This window comes from Gordionus sp. m RMFG-2023, chromosome 5 (assembly GCF_954871325.1).
Source record: "Gordionus sp. m RMFG-2023 chromosome 5, tfGorSpeb1-WG-v2, whole genome shotgun sequence".
NCBI lineage: Eukaryota > Metazoa > Nematomorpha > Gordioida > Chordodea > Parachordodidae > Gordionus > Gordionus sp. m RMFG-2023.
Genome location: NC_088779.1, coordinates 13,068,159 through 13,088,351, shown reverse-complemented (window position 1 = coordinate 13,088,351; position 20,193 = coordinate 13,068,159). Strand labels below are relative to the sequence as shown.

The following is a 20,193-nucleotide window of genomic DNA, read 5'->3' as shown; positions in this document are numbered from 1 at the left end:
GGTGGTTTATATGCTATTAAAAATGGATCATACTCTTTCAAACAGTTTAATATTTCACAATAATTTCCCTGATTATTGCTTGTCTTACTTTCATAATGACCTCTAAGGGGAAGTTCCAACTTACCACATAGTATTATAATTTTGAATAATCGTTTCAAATATTCTCTTCTTTCAAGTATTGTTGATTTAGTTAGAGCTATAAATTTTTCTTTAATGGTGCCTTCTATCAAAGATTGTTTAAAATGGTTCCAGAGAATTACATTCGTTGCATGACCATTTGTTGCTCCGTGAGTTGTTAAGTATTCTTTTACCCTACGAAATTTTTGATAACCTTGATTAAAAAGGTATCCTTTTTGAGGTTGAGTGGGAAAATTACGACAAGGAAAACAAAAAATAGAGTTTCTGGTTATGCTATATTCAATCCAGGGAAAGGATTTGTACCACTGAGTTTGAAAGCATCGTTTATCTTTACCCATTCCAATATATGGATAGGCACCTAATATAGGTTGCATAGGACCAGTTGTTTTAGTACCCAGATCTAATTCTTCTGAAAAAAGTGATAAAAATTTATAAATGAATTAAAATATTATTGGTTTTAGAAAATTATGACAAATATTATATATTTGAAGAAATACATTGTTAAAATAAAAATAATACTTGTATAAGCTCTTCTAAAAAAGTGACAAATATTAATATAAAAATTAAAATATTATTGCTTTTATGAAAATTATGACAAATATTATATATTTGAAGAAAAATATTGTTAAAATGAAAGAAATACTTGAATAGTTGTTATTTTTAGATTGGGCCAAACGTATAGCTTCTATTATTTTATAAATAAATATAAAATATCTTATAAACAAATTAATTTACTTATTTTCTTTCCTTCTGTATCTACATTATTTATAATCATGTCATTCATAATACTTTATTCATTATTTAATAAATCTAAATAAGGTTAATTTTAAAATGTATTTCATCAAAAGTAATTTGTTGTAATAAAACTTCTTTATCCAATATACCTTTATATTTACTGCTATCAAGAATCTGGCTTTTGTAGTATCCTCTTCAGAATCCATGCCTAAAATTTTATATTTAATTATATTTAAAAAATTAATACCTTCAGAGATATCTATACATTGGATCTCACATATATCTTCAGATTGAGCCACACATATTGCTTCAATTATTTTATAAATAAAATATCTTATATATAAATTAATTTACCCATTTTCTTTCCTTCTGTACCTACATTATTTACAATCATGTCATTCACAATACTTTCTTCATTATTTAATAAATCTAAATAAGATTAATTTTAAAATGTATTTCATCAAATGTAATTTGTTGCAATAAAACTTCTTTATCCAATATACCTTTATATTTACTGCTACCAAGAATCTGGCTTGTTGTAGTATCCTCTTCAGATTCTATGTCTATATAAAATTTTATATTTAATTTAATTATATTTAAAAAATTAATACATTCAGAGATATCTGTACATTGGATCTCACATATATCTTCAGATTGAGCCACACATAGTGCTTCTATTATTTTATAAATAAAATATCTTATATATAAATTAATTTTTTACCTATTTTCTTTCCTTCTGTACTTACATTATTTACAATCATGTCATTCACAATACTTTCTTCATTATTCAATGAATCTAAATAAGATTAATTTAAAAATGTATCTTTTCAGTGTATTTATTTTTGTAAATATAATATATATAAAGTAATATTCCATATTATAGTGTCCATTTTTCAAAAATATATATAAATAAGCAAACTATTCTAAATTTATTTAGCATTTTTATTAAAATATAGTTTATTATTAAGTTAGGATAAACAAATAAATATATAATTATCAAATTATGAAAGAATGATTGAGTAAACAATTTACCCAATATTATCTTAATTAATGTAAAAAGAATAATAGTGTATGATTTTTTAAGATATTGACTATTTATATAGAAAATATTTACTATGTTTTATTTAGCTAATATTTTGACATCACCTTATGTGATAATAGAAAAATTTTAAAAAAATTTTCCATTTATAGTGTCCTGCTCCTGAAAGGTGAAAATATATTGTAAAGCAATTTTTGCTTAACTTGAAAACTAAAGAAATCAATATTGTTTAATACTCTGGTGAAAAATGACTTAAATAGAAATTCTATAGAAATTAGGCAAATTTGGGAGGAAATAGGAAAAACATATAACTTCAATTATGATCAAGTGAAAAAGAAACCTTCCATTAAAATAGATAATTAACTAATAAATTTTTATTTTTTCTTAAATGTCCAAAGTGATTTGTTATTAATTTGTGAAAATTTTAAGGAATTTTTTCAAAACATTTTGGATACAGACTTATATATAAATTTATTTACCTATTTTCTTTCTTTTAACATTTTTGTTTTTAATATTTATATCTTTTAAAACTACAATTAATCGTCTTTCAACTAAATCAAAGTTTGAATTTTAAAAACTGTATAAAATATACTTTGTTCATCACCAGCTTTATTATTGAATCCTCTTCTTTGGTCCTCAAGATTATTGCTACTTTCATTTTTAGTTTTTTTCATAAAGTCTTTAATGCTTAAATTTTTAAATCGCAAAGTCATTTTATTTAAATAGTGATTTTAAACTCGGCTTACAATATTAAATTTGTTAATTTTCAATTAATAAATCTTTATTTTATTTAATTAGGGTTATATAATAATTTAATTAATAAAAATCAATTAAACTTCAACTGTTAATGCTAAATTGATATTTAAACATTATGCATGGTATTGATATTTTATTTTTAACAAAGAATTTGATTGCAAGCTGACATAGTGAAAATATAATTTATATGTATTAATCTAATCTAATAAAATTTAGATAGTCTTATTAATTTTTAAATAATAAAATTATCTATATATTACTTAATAGAATTATAATAAACAGGGGACAATCAAAAAAAGTTCTTTTTAGTTTAAGGGGATATTAAGGAACCATTAAGAAAAATTTATTTTTTTGCTTCAGGGGGCTATTCCAATTTTTCAGGGGGCTTGAGCCTCTGCGCCCCCCCCCCCCTAGTGATGCCACTGACTTGTGATAGCCTTGCTCATTTTTGTTCTGCCACAAGTAAGGTTTGCACTTATATTGGAGTCGTAAAACATCATGAGAAAAAGATTCGACCCACATTGTGATGATATAGCTCTGTGAATGTTGAACTACATGATAGATGTATACGATTTCCGCAAATGTAGTTGCATCTGTATTATATATTATTTTTGGAGAATATTTTTGTATTGCAATCGATGTTGATACACTCTCCTGTACTGACTTATATGAATGAAATGATGATGATTTATTATTGGATAAAAATAAAACAGGATAGAAAGAAATTTACAAACTAGACATGTTTTTCGAATAAATATTTAAAATTTATTTTAAAGATATAAAAATAATCAATTAATGTCTCTTTAAATTATTATTTATATATTAAAAACGTTAAAATACTAAAAAAAATAATTGCGGGAGAAATTAAAAAATTGTGGTAGATTTTTGCGGGAGATTTCCAATTGCGGTAGTTTTGCGGGAGAGAGATGTCTGCGTGTAAACTAAAAAATTGCGAGAGTCTCCCGCTGATGGGGGGAGATATAGCAACCCTGATCTTGTATCGTATATATTATTGAAATTTTTCTTAAATATCAAGTATCTTGTATCAATACAAAAGTTAAAAAAACATCTGTATCCATATACAATTTTCTTAAAATTTGCCTAACCCTGCCAAGTACTTTGATGAGATTAAGTGCCACCTTATTTTCCACGTCCATTAGGTGTTTCCATCATGATTATAAAAACAATGTTTGTTAGGTCGCGTTTTTTTTAAATGACATTTATTGGTGATAACTTTGGAGCGTGGTTGAAGTCCACGAGAGAACTTGCAGTATAAGGATAATAGATATATGTAATGGGTTAGCCGTAATCAACTCAAGTGGAAGGTTTAACAGCACTACAACCTAAACTGATAGCTATAAATATGCTTAGTTGTTCACCAGTAATTAGCAGGTCAGGATTGGCACTTATGGCTTCAAACTATTCATAATTAAATTCTATTTTATTTATATATTTAAAGGGATTGAAGGATCATTCATTAGTAAAACGACTTCTATTTCTAACATAATCCTTATTTTAAAATAATCATATAGATTTTCCAAAATAACGAATTCAGGATTGTTGTTTCTTTGATCATAATTCTTTAATCTATGAATAATATTTATAATAATGTTTATTAATATGTAAATTGTATTAAATAAAAATAACCTCGTGCCCTTTTCTTTCCATGATATCTCGTGTTTTCTCCTTGTATAATTAGAATTGTAGAAAACCTATTTAAATTTTGCTCATCAGCTGTTTATTGAAATGATATCACTTTAATTTCTATTATTCGCATTGAAAGAATTCTGTATTTTAGATATTCACGGGTATGAATGATTATCAGGTTAACAGGCCTATATATCAAAGAGAAAAGTTTAATGATTGCTATCCAGAAGTTTCTAGTCCCACTTTCTCGGAAAAGCTTGAAAATGAGATTATATCATATAAAGATATAATAAACAAAAAAAGTTATAAAAATTGCTTTTGTCTATTAATAACAAATATATTTCCTTGTATCACATGGTTAACAACTTATAATGTAAGAAATTTTTTGTTAAGAGATATAGTTGCAGGATTTACAGTTGCTTTCATGCATATTCCTCAAGGTTAGATAATATAATTTTAATAAATGATATTTTTCAAATAGGCATGGCTTATGTTGCTCTTATTCCATTACCACCAGTTTATGGACTCTATACATCATTTTTTCCTGTTATAATATACTGCATATTTGGAACCTCCAAACATATATCAATAGGTGCAAATACTTTAGTAAAAATTAGTTTCTTTGAAAAAAACTTATTAATAAATTTTTATATATTATTTTAATTTTTAAGTCATCATTCAACTCAATAAAACTTGGAATATGGCTTCTACAAGGGTGAGGTTACACAAATGCTTCATTAGATTTGTGAATGGGGGGGGGGGTTACATACATTTGAAATAATTGCTTCAATCTATCATTTTTCATAAATTTTTTAACTCTTATGTTTAACATATAATCTTATAACCAGACCTGTCCATATTAGTAATCTACAAAGCCCTTCCTACCAATAAGCATGGACTTTGAGTAAAACCCTTCAAAGGGCATCCAAAATTGGGACCTGAGCCTTTGAATACTGTGGACTTTTTCTTGGGCTTGGGGTATGCTATAAAAGGCAGTCTAACCCAAATCCCAATCCAAGGCTTAAAAATTAAATATTAATTGTTTCATCAAAATATTGATCAAAATCACAGGTCATTTTTCATCTAACACATTTCACTTATCATTTTTGTAATTTTCATTTCCCAAATTGACAATTTTCGCTAACGTGATTTGTAATTGTGACTAGGGTTACCAAGTAAAAATTTTTTAAACTGCGAGAGATTGGAGAAATTTTTATTTTGAGGAGAAATATGAAAATTGCTAAAAAAATTGTGAGTTGCTGGGGTTGTGAAATGGCTTAGTTATTTTCCCCTCCCTCACACACATTAACTCTTATAATTACTTTATATAGATAGATATTAACACATGTTTTGTAATATTTTTCAAAATAGTTAATAAGAGAATAATGCTTACATATTTTTTCAAAGCTTTAGGATTTATTGTTATTATGGAAAAATTGTGCCCATTTCTCTAATGTTTTTAGACTGTTTATTTTGGAGTATACTGGATATTCATAAAAAAAGAATGTATAACAATCTCCTCAAACAAGATATCAATATCTATCAGTATTTTTAAGCACTCTAAAGTAATGTTACTAATGGCATTACCTTTTTTGAAGAATAGGAATGCTATTCACCTTTTAGAGGTAATAGTAATGTGTTTCTTTTTTTTTTGAGTAACGGTAATGTAGAACGTTACTCGTTATTCAAATTTTTCTTATTAAATATGAAAAACATTGTATTATAAAATTAATAAATTTTTTAAATTATAAATAATTTAAGTTGAGTTTTTAATTCACATCAACCACCAAATTACTTTATTTTTATTTTAAATTTTCATCAAGATTGTTAATCTAATTAATATCGAAATCAATCAAGATTTAATCTAATTGATATTGAAATCAATTAATGTATGTAAATTTATATTCTTATTAATATTATAATTTATTTTATAAAGAATATAATATCAATTATACATTTTTTTTCAGATGAAGATGAGTAAAGCCTGCCTTGGCTTTAATACAAAACATTTTTTTACACCAATAAAGAAAACCTAGGGTATAAAATTTACACTTTGTAAGGTAAATTATGTCCTAACTCAAATATTTTAACCTCAATTGTGGAATAAACATGTGCATCCTCTAAACTATGCAGCTAAGGAAAAAGTGGGATATCTGATTAAACTGATTATAACAAGATGGGACTCTTTCAATATCCATGAAATTAATATAGTCTAATTGCCACAAATTTGACGAATCTTGTGAAAAATCTAACTTAAATAGATTTCTAATAATGACAAGTCGTTCCTAGAGAAATATTGTATGCTTATATATATATATGATTTTATAAGTTATGGAACCTGTTCTTATGGCTCCTAGAGAGAGAAGAAAAAATGCATTTGGGAACTCTCTCTCCCATGATAACTATATTAATATTAAAAATATGGCTTTAAGTAATTTCATTTTCTAAGGCACTTATAAATGCAATTATGCAAGACAAAGATAAAAGAATATACAGTTAAAGTATTGTTCACAATTTATATTTTGATAATATTTTATTTCAATTGAATTTATCTTATCAACAATAATTCACTCAATATATAAATCAGATTAGCTCTGATAAAACTAGATGTCAATGAAGGATTGAAGTTATTACCTGCTTGAGAAAAGATCTTGACAAAGAAAATGCAGACTTGATTTTAAAAAACAACACACATATAGATTATTTTCTAATAAAGAAAAATGGATGAGGATCTGATTGAAGATTTTTATGATGATAAATTAAGCTTTTTTCAAAATAAAGATTATTCTTTAATTTTTAATAAATTTTCCCAATTAAAATTTTTATATATTCAATATAGTGCTTAAACGTTACTACAAAAAAGAAACGCGTTACCGTTACTCGTTATATCTGAAAAATGGAACGCGTTACCTTTACTCGTTACCATTTTACAAAAGGAACGCGGTTACCGACTTTTCAAAAAAGTAACGGGCTACTCGTTACTTAAAAAAATTAAATGTTATATATAATGCAAAAAAATATTTATTTTTTTTCCGACAATATATAATAAAATAAAATACAAAGAGAACATATAAGATAAGATCTTTTTATAATAAAATTTTCATATATAATTATAATATGAATAAAATTATACAAAAATAATATATTGTAAGATAACATCTTTATGTAACAATTTTTTATTTATTTTTAACAACAATTGATTTTGAAATTTTTTAACCGATAAACATGAGCACTTAGTACTCAACACAGCTTTCGCCGTGCTAAACACTCGTTCAATTGGCGCAGAAGATGGGAGAGTGGTGGTATATTTAATAAACAAAAATTTCAATTCTGGGAATTTATTAAAAATATTTAAGGAAATATCTTTATTTTGAAAAAAGCTTGAAAGATCATCTTCACAGAGATCTTCATTCATTTCCTGATCAAAAAAATATTTATCATTATTTGAAAATATTCTAATGTGTGTTGGATAAAGGAATCAATATTAATTCATTCTTTACCTTCAAATGTTTTTTAAGTTTGAGCTACTTGACATTGACGAAATATTTGCATTGGGACATAATTTACATTTACAAAGTGTAGACTTGGTAGTTGGTACCATTAATTTTCTTAATTGGTTTAAAATGTAATTCAAATTGGGGCCAGGGAAGGGTTAAATCTTCTTCATCTGAAGAAGTAATTACTATGGACATAATATTCTTTTAAAATAAATTATGAATTAATTAATAATATCATTATATTAACTTTGACTTTTGATTGAATATTAATTTCGACTGATAATTTAACAACGAGCATTTAAAAAAAAATGTTGGAAGTGGTTGATATGAAAACTCGGCTTAAATTATTAATATTAAGAATTAAAAAAAAATAAAAGTAATAATACAATAAAATATATTTTTCTTTTTATTGATATTTTTTAAGAAAAAATATAAAGTAACGAGTAAAGTAACGTTTTGCGTTACCGTTACTCAAAAAAAAGAAATGCGTTACCGTTTTTCGTTACCTTTAGATGAAGGTAACGAATGGCGTTACTTTTTTGGCACTAATATTATAAGTGGAGTTCCATCTGGTTATATTGGGACATATAAAATAAGGGCTAATATTGTTTTCTATAATCTCACCTGAATTTTGAGATTTATTTTGTCTATTCCATATATTTTGGCATTTAGCTAATGTTGTGCTATATATCTAATGATTAAAATATTAAATATTATAATTAAAATTATAGTTTTACCCTCTGATATTGTTTGCACTTCAAGACTCTATTGGCATCTACAGTTGCAACAAGATTCATTGTGTGACTGGCACAACATTGATGATTAGGTAAAATATATTATTCTGATATTTCAAAATCCTGAGCAGTAATATAAAGATCTGATATTGATATTAGTGCAAATGCTAATTCATCTTCCAGATCCAGATCATCAATGAATTAACCAATATTTTCAATTGGCTTGAAAACTCTATCATAAATAAGTATTATTATGTGTATATTTATAATAAAATAAACCTAAAAGACTTAAGAAAGTTTTTTGCATTGTCTGTAATGGTCTTTGAGATTTTATTTTGTATGCAATAATCTTTTGCTATATCTTGTAAATTTTTTGCTATTATGATTACCAGTCATTTTTTTACAAGCCAACGCTACATTTTTTCTTTTCAAACTTGTTGGATCTATATAATGTGCATTGACTCCTATGTATTAACTAAAAATTATCATTTCTTAAAACTGCTCAAATAATTTCTTCGTAATTAAATTATTATACAAATTTAAATGTTAGCTATACCGGTGATAAGCACTCCAACAATCTGCTTTTGTGCATATTAGTGATGGTTCCATTAAACTTTTTATGATTTCTTTCTTTTCATTTTCTCATCTTTGGGAAATTCTAGCAACCACTGTTGGCAAATTATATTTTTTTTGTGGAGCTAATGTTTTGATCATTTTTTATAAATGAAGGATTTTTAACAATTGAAAATGGCTGAATGCTATCTATAATAAAATCAGTTATTAAATCATCTAAAGTGGTTTGGGTTAAAGTCTGAGGTCTCTTGGGAAAAATATCAATGGACGATGAGCCTAGTCCATTTCTTTAATAGATTTCTTCTCCTTCCCTTTTTTTAAAATATTTTGATTAAGAGTGTTTGATGTTTTCTCTTAAAATTTAAAATTACAATTGTAAACATTTATTTAGTATCTATACACTTAAATGTTTTCCAAAGTTGCAAGTTGAGGTAATGCTAACTGAAATTTGTGTATTTTTTGGTAGACATGGCAAACATTTTACTATCAGAGATTTGTTTTCTTTATTTTGAGATATTATTTTAGAATATGTCTATAAATTGGCCGTGGAAGAATGTCGTCATTGATTATATCATCTTCATCAATATTATTCTAGAACAAAAATTAATATAATAATTAATATAATATAATAAAATACCAATTCCATTGCAAATAAAAATAGCAAATTCCTTGAAATGGATTGTAATAAATATCAGAATTTGCTTGTTATTGATAACTCGGACATAATATTTAATGAATATTTATATATATATTTATATATATATTTATATATATATTTTTATATATATTTTTATATATATTTTTATATATATTTTTATATATATTTTTATATATATTTTTATATATATTTTTATATATATTTTTATATATATTTTTATATATATTTTTATATATATTTTTATATATATTTTTATATATATTTTTATATATATTTTTATATATAAGTTTTAATATTATATATATATATATATATAATTTTTTATTATAATAGTCTTAAGATTTTTTTATATATATATTAAATTAAGTTATATGCTCATATGAAATAAAATAAATTTTGCATTCAAGTATTTTTATTTATAATATAAAAAAGCGTTAGATAAAAAGTATATCAAAATGTATTTAAAAAAGTATCTAAAGATACAGATACCTCTAAAATAATATTTAGATACAGATACTTTAATCAAAAATCTATCTAGATACAGATACCCCATTTTTATATCTAGATACTTTAACAACTCTGCTAGCAGGTTAAATAAAGTGCTATACTAGGGTTTGCAATTTTAATAGTTAAAATAAAATACTTTTATATAAGGTGCAATTTGTGAATATATAAACATAATTTTTAATTTTTTCTTGATATTATATAGTTAAACTCAAATTCTAAAAATTTATTAAATCAGGGGCAGGTTGGGCTGGAACAAAATATTTGTGCTCTGATACAAATTGTAAATTGGGCCTCCAGCCATGAAAAAATAACTTTGCGGGGATCTAATTATAAGGCGGGGTGGGCAAATTTAAAAATAATATATACAGGACTGGGCAAAATATTAAAGCAGGCCATAAATTTTTTTTAGAGCCTTGTAAGACAATTCATATATAAATCACACAGGGCCTCACAAATATCTGATTTTCTATAAAATTTTAATGGGCCTGCCGGGGCATTGAAATGTTGATATATTTTTTTGAATTTCAAGCGAATATTTTGATTTTGATAATATTATTTATAAATAAATTACAAGATTTCTTTGTATAAAAAGCTAAACCTATAAATAATATAGTAAACTCACATAAAAATTAAATAAATTATTTGAGGCAATAATTAAATGCACAATACTTATATCAAACAATTGATTTATAAAACGGTTGTTGCAGAAAGAAATAGATGGCCATGCATTAGAGACATAAAAGTTATTTGCATTTGGAAAAAATTAGATATAGATGCTAAAAATATGATGGCTGGAAAATTTATACAAAAAATTTAATGGGCTGGACTACTTTTCTTAAAATTTTGAGTTAAGCCGGCTTTCCAGATCTCTAATTTATATATATTGACTGACTTCGAGATTGTTAACTTAGCTCAAATTTTTTTACATTAAAATAAGAAAAAAATATACTCACATTTCAAATCTACAAAATTCATTAAGAAATTCCTCTTTTGACATTTTATTGATTAGCATTTACTTTCATATTAAATTTAAACAATGCTTAAATATCCCCCCTCCCGTAAATGGGTATTTAAAATCAATGCAAGAGCTAATACAGGATTTCTCATGTAAGAACCAATCAAAAAATAGAAATGTAATCAAAAAGGGGAAAATAGAATAAAAATGGAAAGGGATCAAAAAGAGAAAGGTTCAATCAAAAAGGGAAGATTATTATTTATTTTTGCATAATTTTTTGTTACCGTTTTAAAAATCCTGAAATCATTTTTTTGACTTTTTTTATTTTTGGTTATTCTTTCTTTTTTATGTCCTATTATAGGTGGCCGACGTGAGTTTTCAAAATTTAATCGGCGGTTCGTCGCTTTTTGATATAATTTTTTTATAATATACATTTTTTAAATTTCTAATTGAATTTTTTTAGAAAGTTAAATTAAGTTAAAAATAACATTTTACAGATGTATCGGTTAATTTTAAATCTTTATTGAATAGAAAACTAAATATTTCATACTCATTTTATATTTATCTTGTATAAAAATAATTTAAATTAAATTTTCCCAATATTAGGATGCTCTCCTTGAATTCAATGTCCCAGCGATAGAGTAGCCTCCTTCACTTAATTGCCAGAAACTAAAGAATTTTTTTTTGGCTAATGTGGGAAGATATGGAATTTCGATTCTCTTTTTTCTCCAAAAATTTCTAACATCCATAACCTGTGAATTGCATTTTTCAAGAAGAAATGACATTCTTGTTATAAGCCACTTAAAGTGGGATTTGATTTGTTCTTGTAGAATGTTATTTGTCAAACTTGTCAAATAATTTATTTGATATTTCCTATTTTCAATCTATATTTACTAGGGCTGTGCCGATTCACATATTTTTCACCGATCCGATCCGATATTGGTTCAAAACCAATCCGATATTTATATTGATTTTACACCACCCCTCTTTGAACCAAATGTAATTAAGAAATCAATATTTTTATGCAAAAATGAATTGTGCATTTAATTTAATTTTTTTATTTCAACAATAATTTAAAAAAAATTATATTATAATAGATAAAATAAATATAATAATATATCCATTTTATGTTGGTATGAATTATAAAATTGTAATATTTAATATATAAAATTATAATATATTAGATTTTTTAAAATAAATATAAGAGCCTCTAGATTTTCAGGCAATAGGCTTCTACGTTGTGGACTATCAATATTCCCTGCCGTATTGAAGGCAGACTCAGGTGGGACACTTGTTGCTGGAGGAGCCAAAAATTTACGTGCAAGTTTTAACAAAGTTGGATATTTTACAGCATTAACTCTCCAATATTCAAGTGGATTCACTGGGGATATAATATCAACATCATTAATGTAATTCGAGTTGTCTAAATAAATAACACAAATATAAAACTAGCATTTATAAAATAGTGGATTTCATACAAACCCAATCTTTTGTTGATTTTGAAAAATAATCAGATATCACCCAAACAAATGGTCATTCATAGATTAACCAAGCAATATTTAAATTAATATGATAAATATGTTATTATACTTTCTATATATAAAGATTCTTTTAAATATTCCTGGATTTTTATCAAGTATGGCAGGTCATCATTTACATTAATATCGATTTTTTCTTTGATTTTCAATTATAAGCATCCCTTAAATTCATTTTTTATTGTTATGTGGAACATTTTTCTCATTGTCATTACCTAAGTTAACAATAAATCTAAATTTATTTAAAAAAATATTAAACCTGGCGAACCTTTATTAGAAGTTGGAAAGTGAACATTATCATCACCTTTAAAAAGAGACTCACATGCAGTCCTGAGCTTTTCAATATATGAAATGTTTTTTGGTAAAAATCCTTATAAAGAGCATCAAGTAATGTTGCGATAAGATAATTGTCATCATCATAAATATCAAAAAACCGAGTTGTTAATTGATTATTAATGGTATCCTTCATGGTTTGCACACCTCTATTTGTGTCCCCATTAATCGTTAATTCAATTTTCAGAAATTCAACAAAGGGTATAACAATGCTAATTGTACATGATTCCTTACTTATTTCTTTTGTTACTCTCTGAATTGGCTCCAGAACATCAATTACCCTTTCTGCTAATTCCCACTCATATAATGAGAGATTTCCCAAATTAGGATTATCGATAATGAACAGCTTTACCGCCCTTTTTTGTTCTATCAATCTTTCGAGCATATAATAGGTAGAATCCCAACGGGTGGGCACATCCTGGATTAATTTGTGCCAGGCTAGACTTAATCGAATTTGGATATCTTTTAGACTATTTTGTGCAATAGAAGAATGTTTAAAGTGGCCTACTATTTTTCTAACCCGGGCAAGCATGTCAATAATAGATCTCTGTGATAAAATTGCTGCCTGTGCAACCAATTGCAAAAAACGCTTTGAAATTTGCCGTTTTTCATGGCCAAAGTTTTATTGGGTGCATTATCTCTAATGATTAGATGTATTTTATTTTCTTTATACCCCAATAATTAATAATTTCATCTAAAATTTGAGCAATATTTATTGCTGTATGCGACTCATTAAATTTTTTAACATTTAGAAATCTATTAATTTGTTTAAAATTTTGGTAAATATAGTGGCATGTTAATGAGATGTGAAAATCGCCACCTGAATTTCTAGTCCATATATCTACCGTAAAAGAAAGAAAAGAATCGGCAAACAAAATTTCTTTGCGAATTTTTTCGGAGAGTTTTTCATATATATCCGGAATAACTCCTTGCGAAAAATACTTTCTATTGGAAATTTTGTAATTTGGACATAAAAGATGTAAAAGCCTTTAAAAGCCGATATCCTATAAGCTAGAAATCGGCTGGTGGTCACACGCTATCATTTCTATAAATTTAGAAATTATTATTGATTTAGAATCAAAATATTTCCAAATATTTGTTTTATTAAGAATGGCTGATACAGTTGGCTGACTTTCAGGGCTCTTTTTTTTAAAAATTATATTTGTTTTTCTAATATTCCTCGTTCTTTTTATATTAGCTCTTCGAATTCCGTTTGATGGAATCGCTTTAAATGTTTCCTAATATTAGATGTATTAAACTAAATTTCAGTATTCTTCCCCGTGAAATTAGAATTCCGCAGACAACGCATTTTGCAAAATTCCTTTTATCTTTATCAAAATATTTCCATAATTCAGAAACTATATTTAAAATAATTCTTTTATTTAAAGTATAAATAATAAAATTGGTGTTATTTTTAAAAAAAATTACAAATAAATAAAACTTTGAGTGTTCCTTTCTATTTTTATAAAAAAACTTTTAAAATCTATTTAAAAAAATAAATAACATTTGCATTGTTTAAAAAAAAATTATTTAGAAAATATTATTAATGTAAAATAGAAACTCACTGAAACTCGAAAAAATTTATTTTAAAAAATAATAATTAAAGTTTCATTACTCAAAAGTTTTAAGAATTACATTTTTAGCAAAAGGATCGGATCGGGGTTTTTACAGGTATCGGACCGATCCGATATTTTTGAAAAACGCTAAATATCGGCACAGATCTTATCCGATATTTAATATCGGCACAGCCCTAATATTTACTAATCTACATCATGCTTTATAAGTATAAGATATTTAATAATAAATTTCAAAGATGTGCAATTTTTCTTTATTATCAATTTTAACACAATTTTTAATTTTATCTTGGGTCTAGAAGGGAACCCAACAAAAATAAGCCAACCTAGATAATTTTTGAAATAAAGAGTAAAAATAATTGAAACTTATTTAGTATTATTTGCAGATCGCAAACAACAAATCGTAACGCAAGTTTTTTAAGCAAATTTTTCTAAAGTGATAAAATTTCCTAACCATCATTATCATTTACATTAAATACGTTTCTATTTTAAGTCTGGAAAGTAATGCCAAGTTTAATGTAGGCCCTTTTTTCGACGATGTAAATTCAATTGTTTCTTTAAATTTCGAAGTTCTTCTACGAGTTCTGATTGATAGTTTGAGGTAATGCTTTTCAATTATTTTCAAAACTTTATTAATTAGATTTTTATTAGCGGCATATATACTTTCAAGCATAATTATATGACACCTTGTTAGGACATTTAATTTTTATGTTCTCATTTGAGTGGCATTATTGTTATCATCATTGAAATCGAATTTGAAAAAGGGTTTCAGGGTATGGATCAGTGCTATCAAAATCCTAGCATATCTGATGTTAGATCTATTATATTGAAACATTTTCTCTTATGACATTATACAATTACAACAGTGATATGTTGACTAATCAGATGGAAATTATTTAAAAAAAATTTATTCGCTGGTTATATCTAAGGTCGGTATGATTTATAAACGGTAGCGTTTTTAGCGTGATCAAAAATATAGGTGGCCGGTTGATGCACAAATCTATTTTTTTAAAAACTTTTTGCGATCTCTTTAATTTATTTTTGTCTTTTCTCAATTTTTTTAATATTTTTCTTCTCATTTTTTATTTTACTTTTTTTGTCTTTTTTTAAATTTCCTTATTTTTCCTATCATCAATTCTCTCTATACATTTTTTATTTTAACCTTGATCTTATTATGCGGGAAATAAACTAATCGTTTATTAATAATACCATTTTTAAATTAAATAAATTTCGACTAAAATATCAAACGATAAGTGATTTACAAAATAATCCAGATGTAGACACCTGTAAAACTGAAATCAGGATCAGAACTGGAAAATATAATTTTTTTAAAAATCAGGTTGGACTAAAAATAAAAAATTACAAATACCATGCTATTTTTTTTACAAAACACAGGCCAGACTGAATTTTTTCCACACAATTGAAATCAGATAGAGAAGAAGAAGAATTAAAATTATAAAAAAGATGAATGAATAAAGAAATTATTTTAAAAAGATTATTGGCCAAGAAGACCAAAAATAATCTAAAATGGAAAAAGAATGAAAAAATTGGAGAGTAAAAATAGATCAGTATGACAAATAAAGAAAGATCGTAAAGATTGATAAAAAAAATAAGAAAGAAAATTATAAACAAAAGATTAAAAAAGACATGACATTTCATGATAATTAAAACTACTTTTTCCATTTTTGATTGAATTTTTTTTTTAGATCAGGCCTTTTCCTTCTTTGACCCTAGCTTTTCCTTTTTTGAATGGGAAACCTTGTAATTAGACTGATCATGCTAGGAATTATTTAAACTTAGATATTTAAAGCGGCATTTTTGGTCCCAAGAATAAAACTTGGTTTATTAGTAGTGTATTTGTAATTGTAATCTTTGGCTACAAAATCGAAAAGATTGTTAAATTAATTAGGAAAAAGCATGGATCCAAATCTAACCTAAACAGAATCGTTAAAACGTATTAACCGTTATTATTTACCTAACCTAAACCGCTAAAAAATTTATCACCTAAACCTGAACTTTTGATATTTGACTCTTTTAAAGATAATTAATAATCAGCTTTAATTGATAAGTTTCAGTATATTATTAGATATTTTTGTATATTGCTATTTGGCGTTACCAGGGGTCCAATTTAGGGTATACAAGTGTTTTCTACCATAGAATTTATTCCTTCTCCTTATAGAAGATATAATCTGAGAGAAGAGAATCTTGAAAATATTTTAATTATATACGGCACAATATTAATTTTTAGGAATATTTATAAAATCTAAAACCGGACCTTACTTTTCACCACTAATCGAACCTAAGCCGTTAATTTAATCTGTGTGAAATAGGAACAATAGCTTCAAAAATTTTACATTATATTGTTAAAATTGAATTTTATATATCCATGAAAGGGATCTTAATAAAACCCACATTTTTAAAGCGAATTACAAACTTTACATTTATTTTACCTTTATAGCTGATATTATTGCATGCTTAATATAATCAAACATTTTCAATTTACATAGTCTTTAGTCATTTAATAGACCGTAAACATGTTTAAACATTACTAAATTTTATTTTAACACTTTTATAACTCTAGGAACATATGCCGTGGTATCTATCATGTTGGGTAATGTCATATCTAAATACACTACTAATGATATAATACCACTCACAAATGATGCATTAATAAAAAATTACACGGTTATAGTCAACTCTAAATCAACTCCCGATTTGCCATCACAAACTGATATAGCTGTTCAAGTAGCGTTGTCTATCACTTTCTTAGTCGGCATTATGCAGGTTTTTAAATTTTACATATTTTTTTTTTTAACTTTAAGATTTATAATTAATTTGAATGTAAAATATTATGCAAAAAAAGATGTTATTAGGAATTTTCAGAATAGGATTCATTACGACTTATATGTCGACACCAATTGTTAGGGGTTTTACCACGGGTGCATCGTTACACGTATTTACGTCTCAATTAAAATCTTTCTTTGGATTGCCCAATTTGCCCAGAAGAGAAGGGATCGGAAAGTTGATGAAAGTGAGCTATCAAATATTAAAGACTTAATTTATTGATTAATGCCTTTCAAATAAAATAAATATAAAGACATTTATCGATTTCATAAAACTATGTCACACTTCAAACATACCAACACTTAGCTTATCCTGTGTTTGTGTTATAATACTCATATCAGTCAAAGTACTTACATCGAAATTCAAAATACACCTTAAATTTCCCATACCTATCGAATTTCTGTTGGTATATAAATTATTGATATTATATTATTTTCACATTAGTTGTGTAACTTGTGGAAGGAGGCAAGAGGGGGAAAAATAATTTAAAAGATTTAGTATTTCTTACCCAAATTAAAATGGATTATAGCAGACGAAAATTTAAAGAAACTAATTTATAATTATTAAGTTATGCAGTATTGATATTATTAAATCTACTTTTAACAAACAACATAGATTACGAAATTTTTTTAAAAAATATTATAAATTTTTTTTTTGCGACTTAAATGTAAAATAATTATTTTTTTTGTTTTTTTAAATTTTTTTATTTAGATATTAATGGGAACTGCTGCATCATATTTTATGAATTTACACAAATACGGCGTTGAAACTGTCGGTAATATCCCCGAGGGGTATACAATTTTTATAGAACATTTTAGCAGTTCTATTCTAAAGTCTTGCATACACATCATATAATCTTTTTTGGTCACATATTTTATTGTGCAATTTTTTTTTCCTAAAATAGTGGCCTATCAGGTTGATGCAAACTAGTTCGGTGAAATCTATAGTCTTGCATAGCTCTAAATTTAATAAATTTTGTTTATTATTTTGCTAAAAATTATGATTAGGTTTCCGCAATTCAAAATACCTACGACTCAATACTGGAGTGCGAATTTAGTTCAAAGCTTTGCTTTAGCCATGGTCGCCTTTTTCACTTCGTTTTCGATGGCCAAAATTTTAGGTGAAAAACACAACTACGAAATTTACCCTAACAAAGTTTTTTAAAATATTTTTTAGTATTTTATATATTTTATTATTTAATATTATTTATAAGTAGGCCTACAAAAAAACGAATCGAATCGAATAATTGCGCTATTCGTATTCGTACGAATAATAAAATCATTATTCGTTTCGATTCGTCGAATATTCGATTCGATTCGAAAATTTTTCTAAAGCTTATAAAATATTTTGCAAAAAAATTTTTACAGATGTTTAAAGATGACACTTTTAAGGATTCTCTAAACTAATTATAATTACAATATAAAAATTTATAGAAAATAAACGAAATAAAACCCAATGATTTCATATAACGTTAACCAAACAAATTGACCAAAATATCCGATTTTTAGAATTAGAATTGCTTATAAAAAAATATTTAAACTATTTCTTCAATCTAATATTCAAATTTTATTAAAATTTTCTAAAAATCTACAATAATCTCATTTTATAAAAATAGAAAATAATACACAAAAATATAAAATTATAGTAAATCCGAATTTGATAATATCCAATTTTTTAAGCATAAAGTCTTTCTAATAGTTTCCTCCTTCAAAGACATTCTATTTTTCATTATCATATTTGTTCCTATTGAGAACAACCGCTCACATGAAGCCCAAGATCCCTGAATTGACAATATATCAGTTGCCATTTTCGACAACACAGGAAAACGATCCCCATGCAATCTTTACCATTCTAAGGGACTCTTATTTCAACTGATTCTTATTTCGTTAAGATATCTCTCCACCTCACATACTGATGCGATGTTATTTTGTTTAAAAATTCTATCCATGTTCGACTGTACTATTGGGTTAACTGATGTTGATTTGATATTATATTTTATTTTGTAATCATTATATACATCTTTAAATTTTTCTAATAGATTTGTCGTGTCTATGTTATATGTAGTTGGTAGTTGCTCAAAAAATTCCATTTTTAGTCTAGGATCCAGTATTGCTGATATTATAGTGTGAATATTTGTTAAGTTATAATAAGTTTCTATTTTCTCAATCGCACTGATAGAGTTTATAAAATCGAGATCAAATGAATTTAAATGTTCGATTAAAGAAACATAGAAAGGGATGACAAGATTTAGGGTAGGATATGTGTCACCACATATATCTTCGGTAAAATCAAAAAAAGTTATTAATTTGTTTTGTATGTTTATCAAAGTAGTCCAATCATCCTGATAAAAAATAATAATTAGTAAATAAAATTAAATTACTTCGCTCAGTTTTCTTTCTTCAATATCAGATATATCATCATATATTTGAGTCACAACTTCATCAATAGCCCTTCTCATTTTAATAGCTCTTTCGACCATTAAATAAAAGCTATTCCATCTGATGGATGTGTCTAATTTTAATTTTAAATATTTCATAGGAGGAAGTAGGGAGGAGCACACATTTTGCATAATATTTGTCTTTGTAAAAGAATTGCGAATAATCTTTATGATTGTTTTTAATTTTGATACTTGCCTGTCTACTTTCTTAAGTATTTCCTGTACTACTAA

The 20,193-nt window shown here is 25.6% G+C and overlaps 1 protein-coding gene and 1 long non-coding RNA gene across 3 annotated transcripts in view; both read left to right on the top strand.

Moving 5' to 3' along the window:
- Window positions 1-16: 16 nt before the first annotated feature.
- LOC135930069 (uncharacterized) lies at window positions 17-553 on the top strand. Its single transcript, XR_010572719.1, has 3 exons — window positions 17-130; window positions 177-299; window positions 345-553. It is a non-coding gene; the product is annotated as an uncharacterized LOC135930069 (long non-coding RNA).
- Window positions 554-4,444: 3,891 nt separating this feature from the next.
- The window catches only part of LOC135930394 (prestin-like), a 31,011-nt gene continuing 15,262 nt past the window's right edge, over window positions 4,445-20,193 (top strand). The window contains exons 1-7 of one of the 2 annotated variants that reach the window (XM_065467189.1): window positions 4,445-4,755; window positions 4,797-4,907; window positions 17,263-17,465; window positions 17,545-17,712; window positions 17,779-17,871; window positions 18,237-18,316; window positions 18,533-18,680. In XM_065467189.1, coding sequence (XP_065323261.1) covers window positions 4,479-4,755; window positions 4,797-4,907; window positions 17,263-17,465; window positions 17,545-17,712; window positions 17,779-17,871; window positions 18,237-18,316; window positions 18,533-18,680 — 1,080 coding nt within the window. In that variant the 5' untranslated portion in view covers window positions 4,445-4,478. Of the gene's footprint in view, window positions 4,756-4,796; window positions 4,908-17,262; window positions 17,466-17,544; window positions 17,713-17,778; window positions 17,932-18,236; window positions 18,317-18,532; window positions 18,681-20,193 lie in introns of both variants that reach the window. The other variant, XM_065467188.1, reaches the window with a different exon arrangement.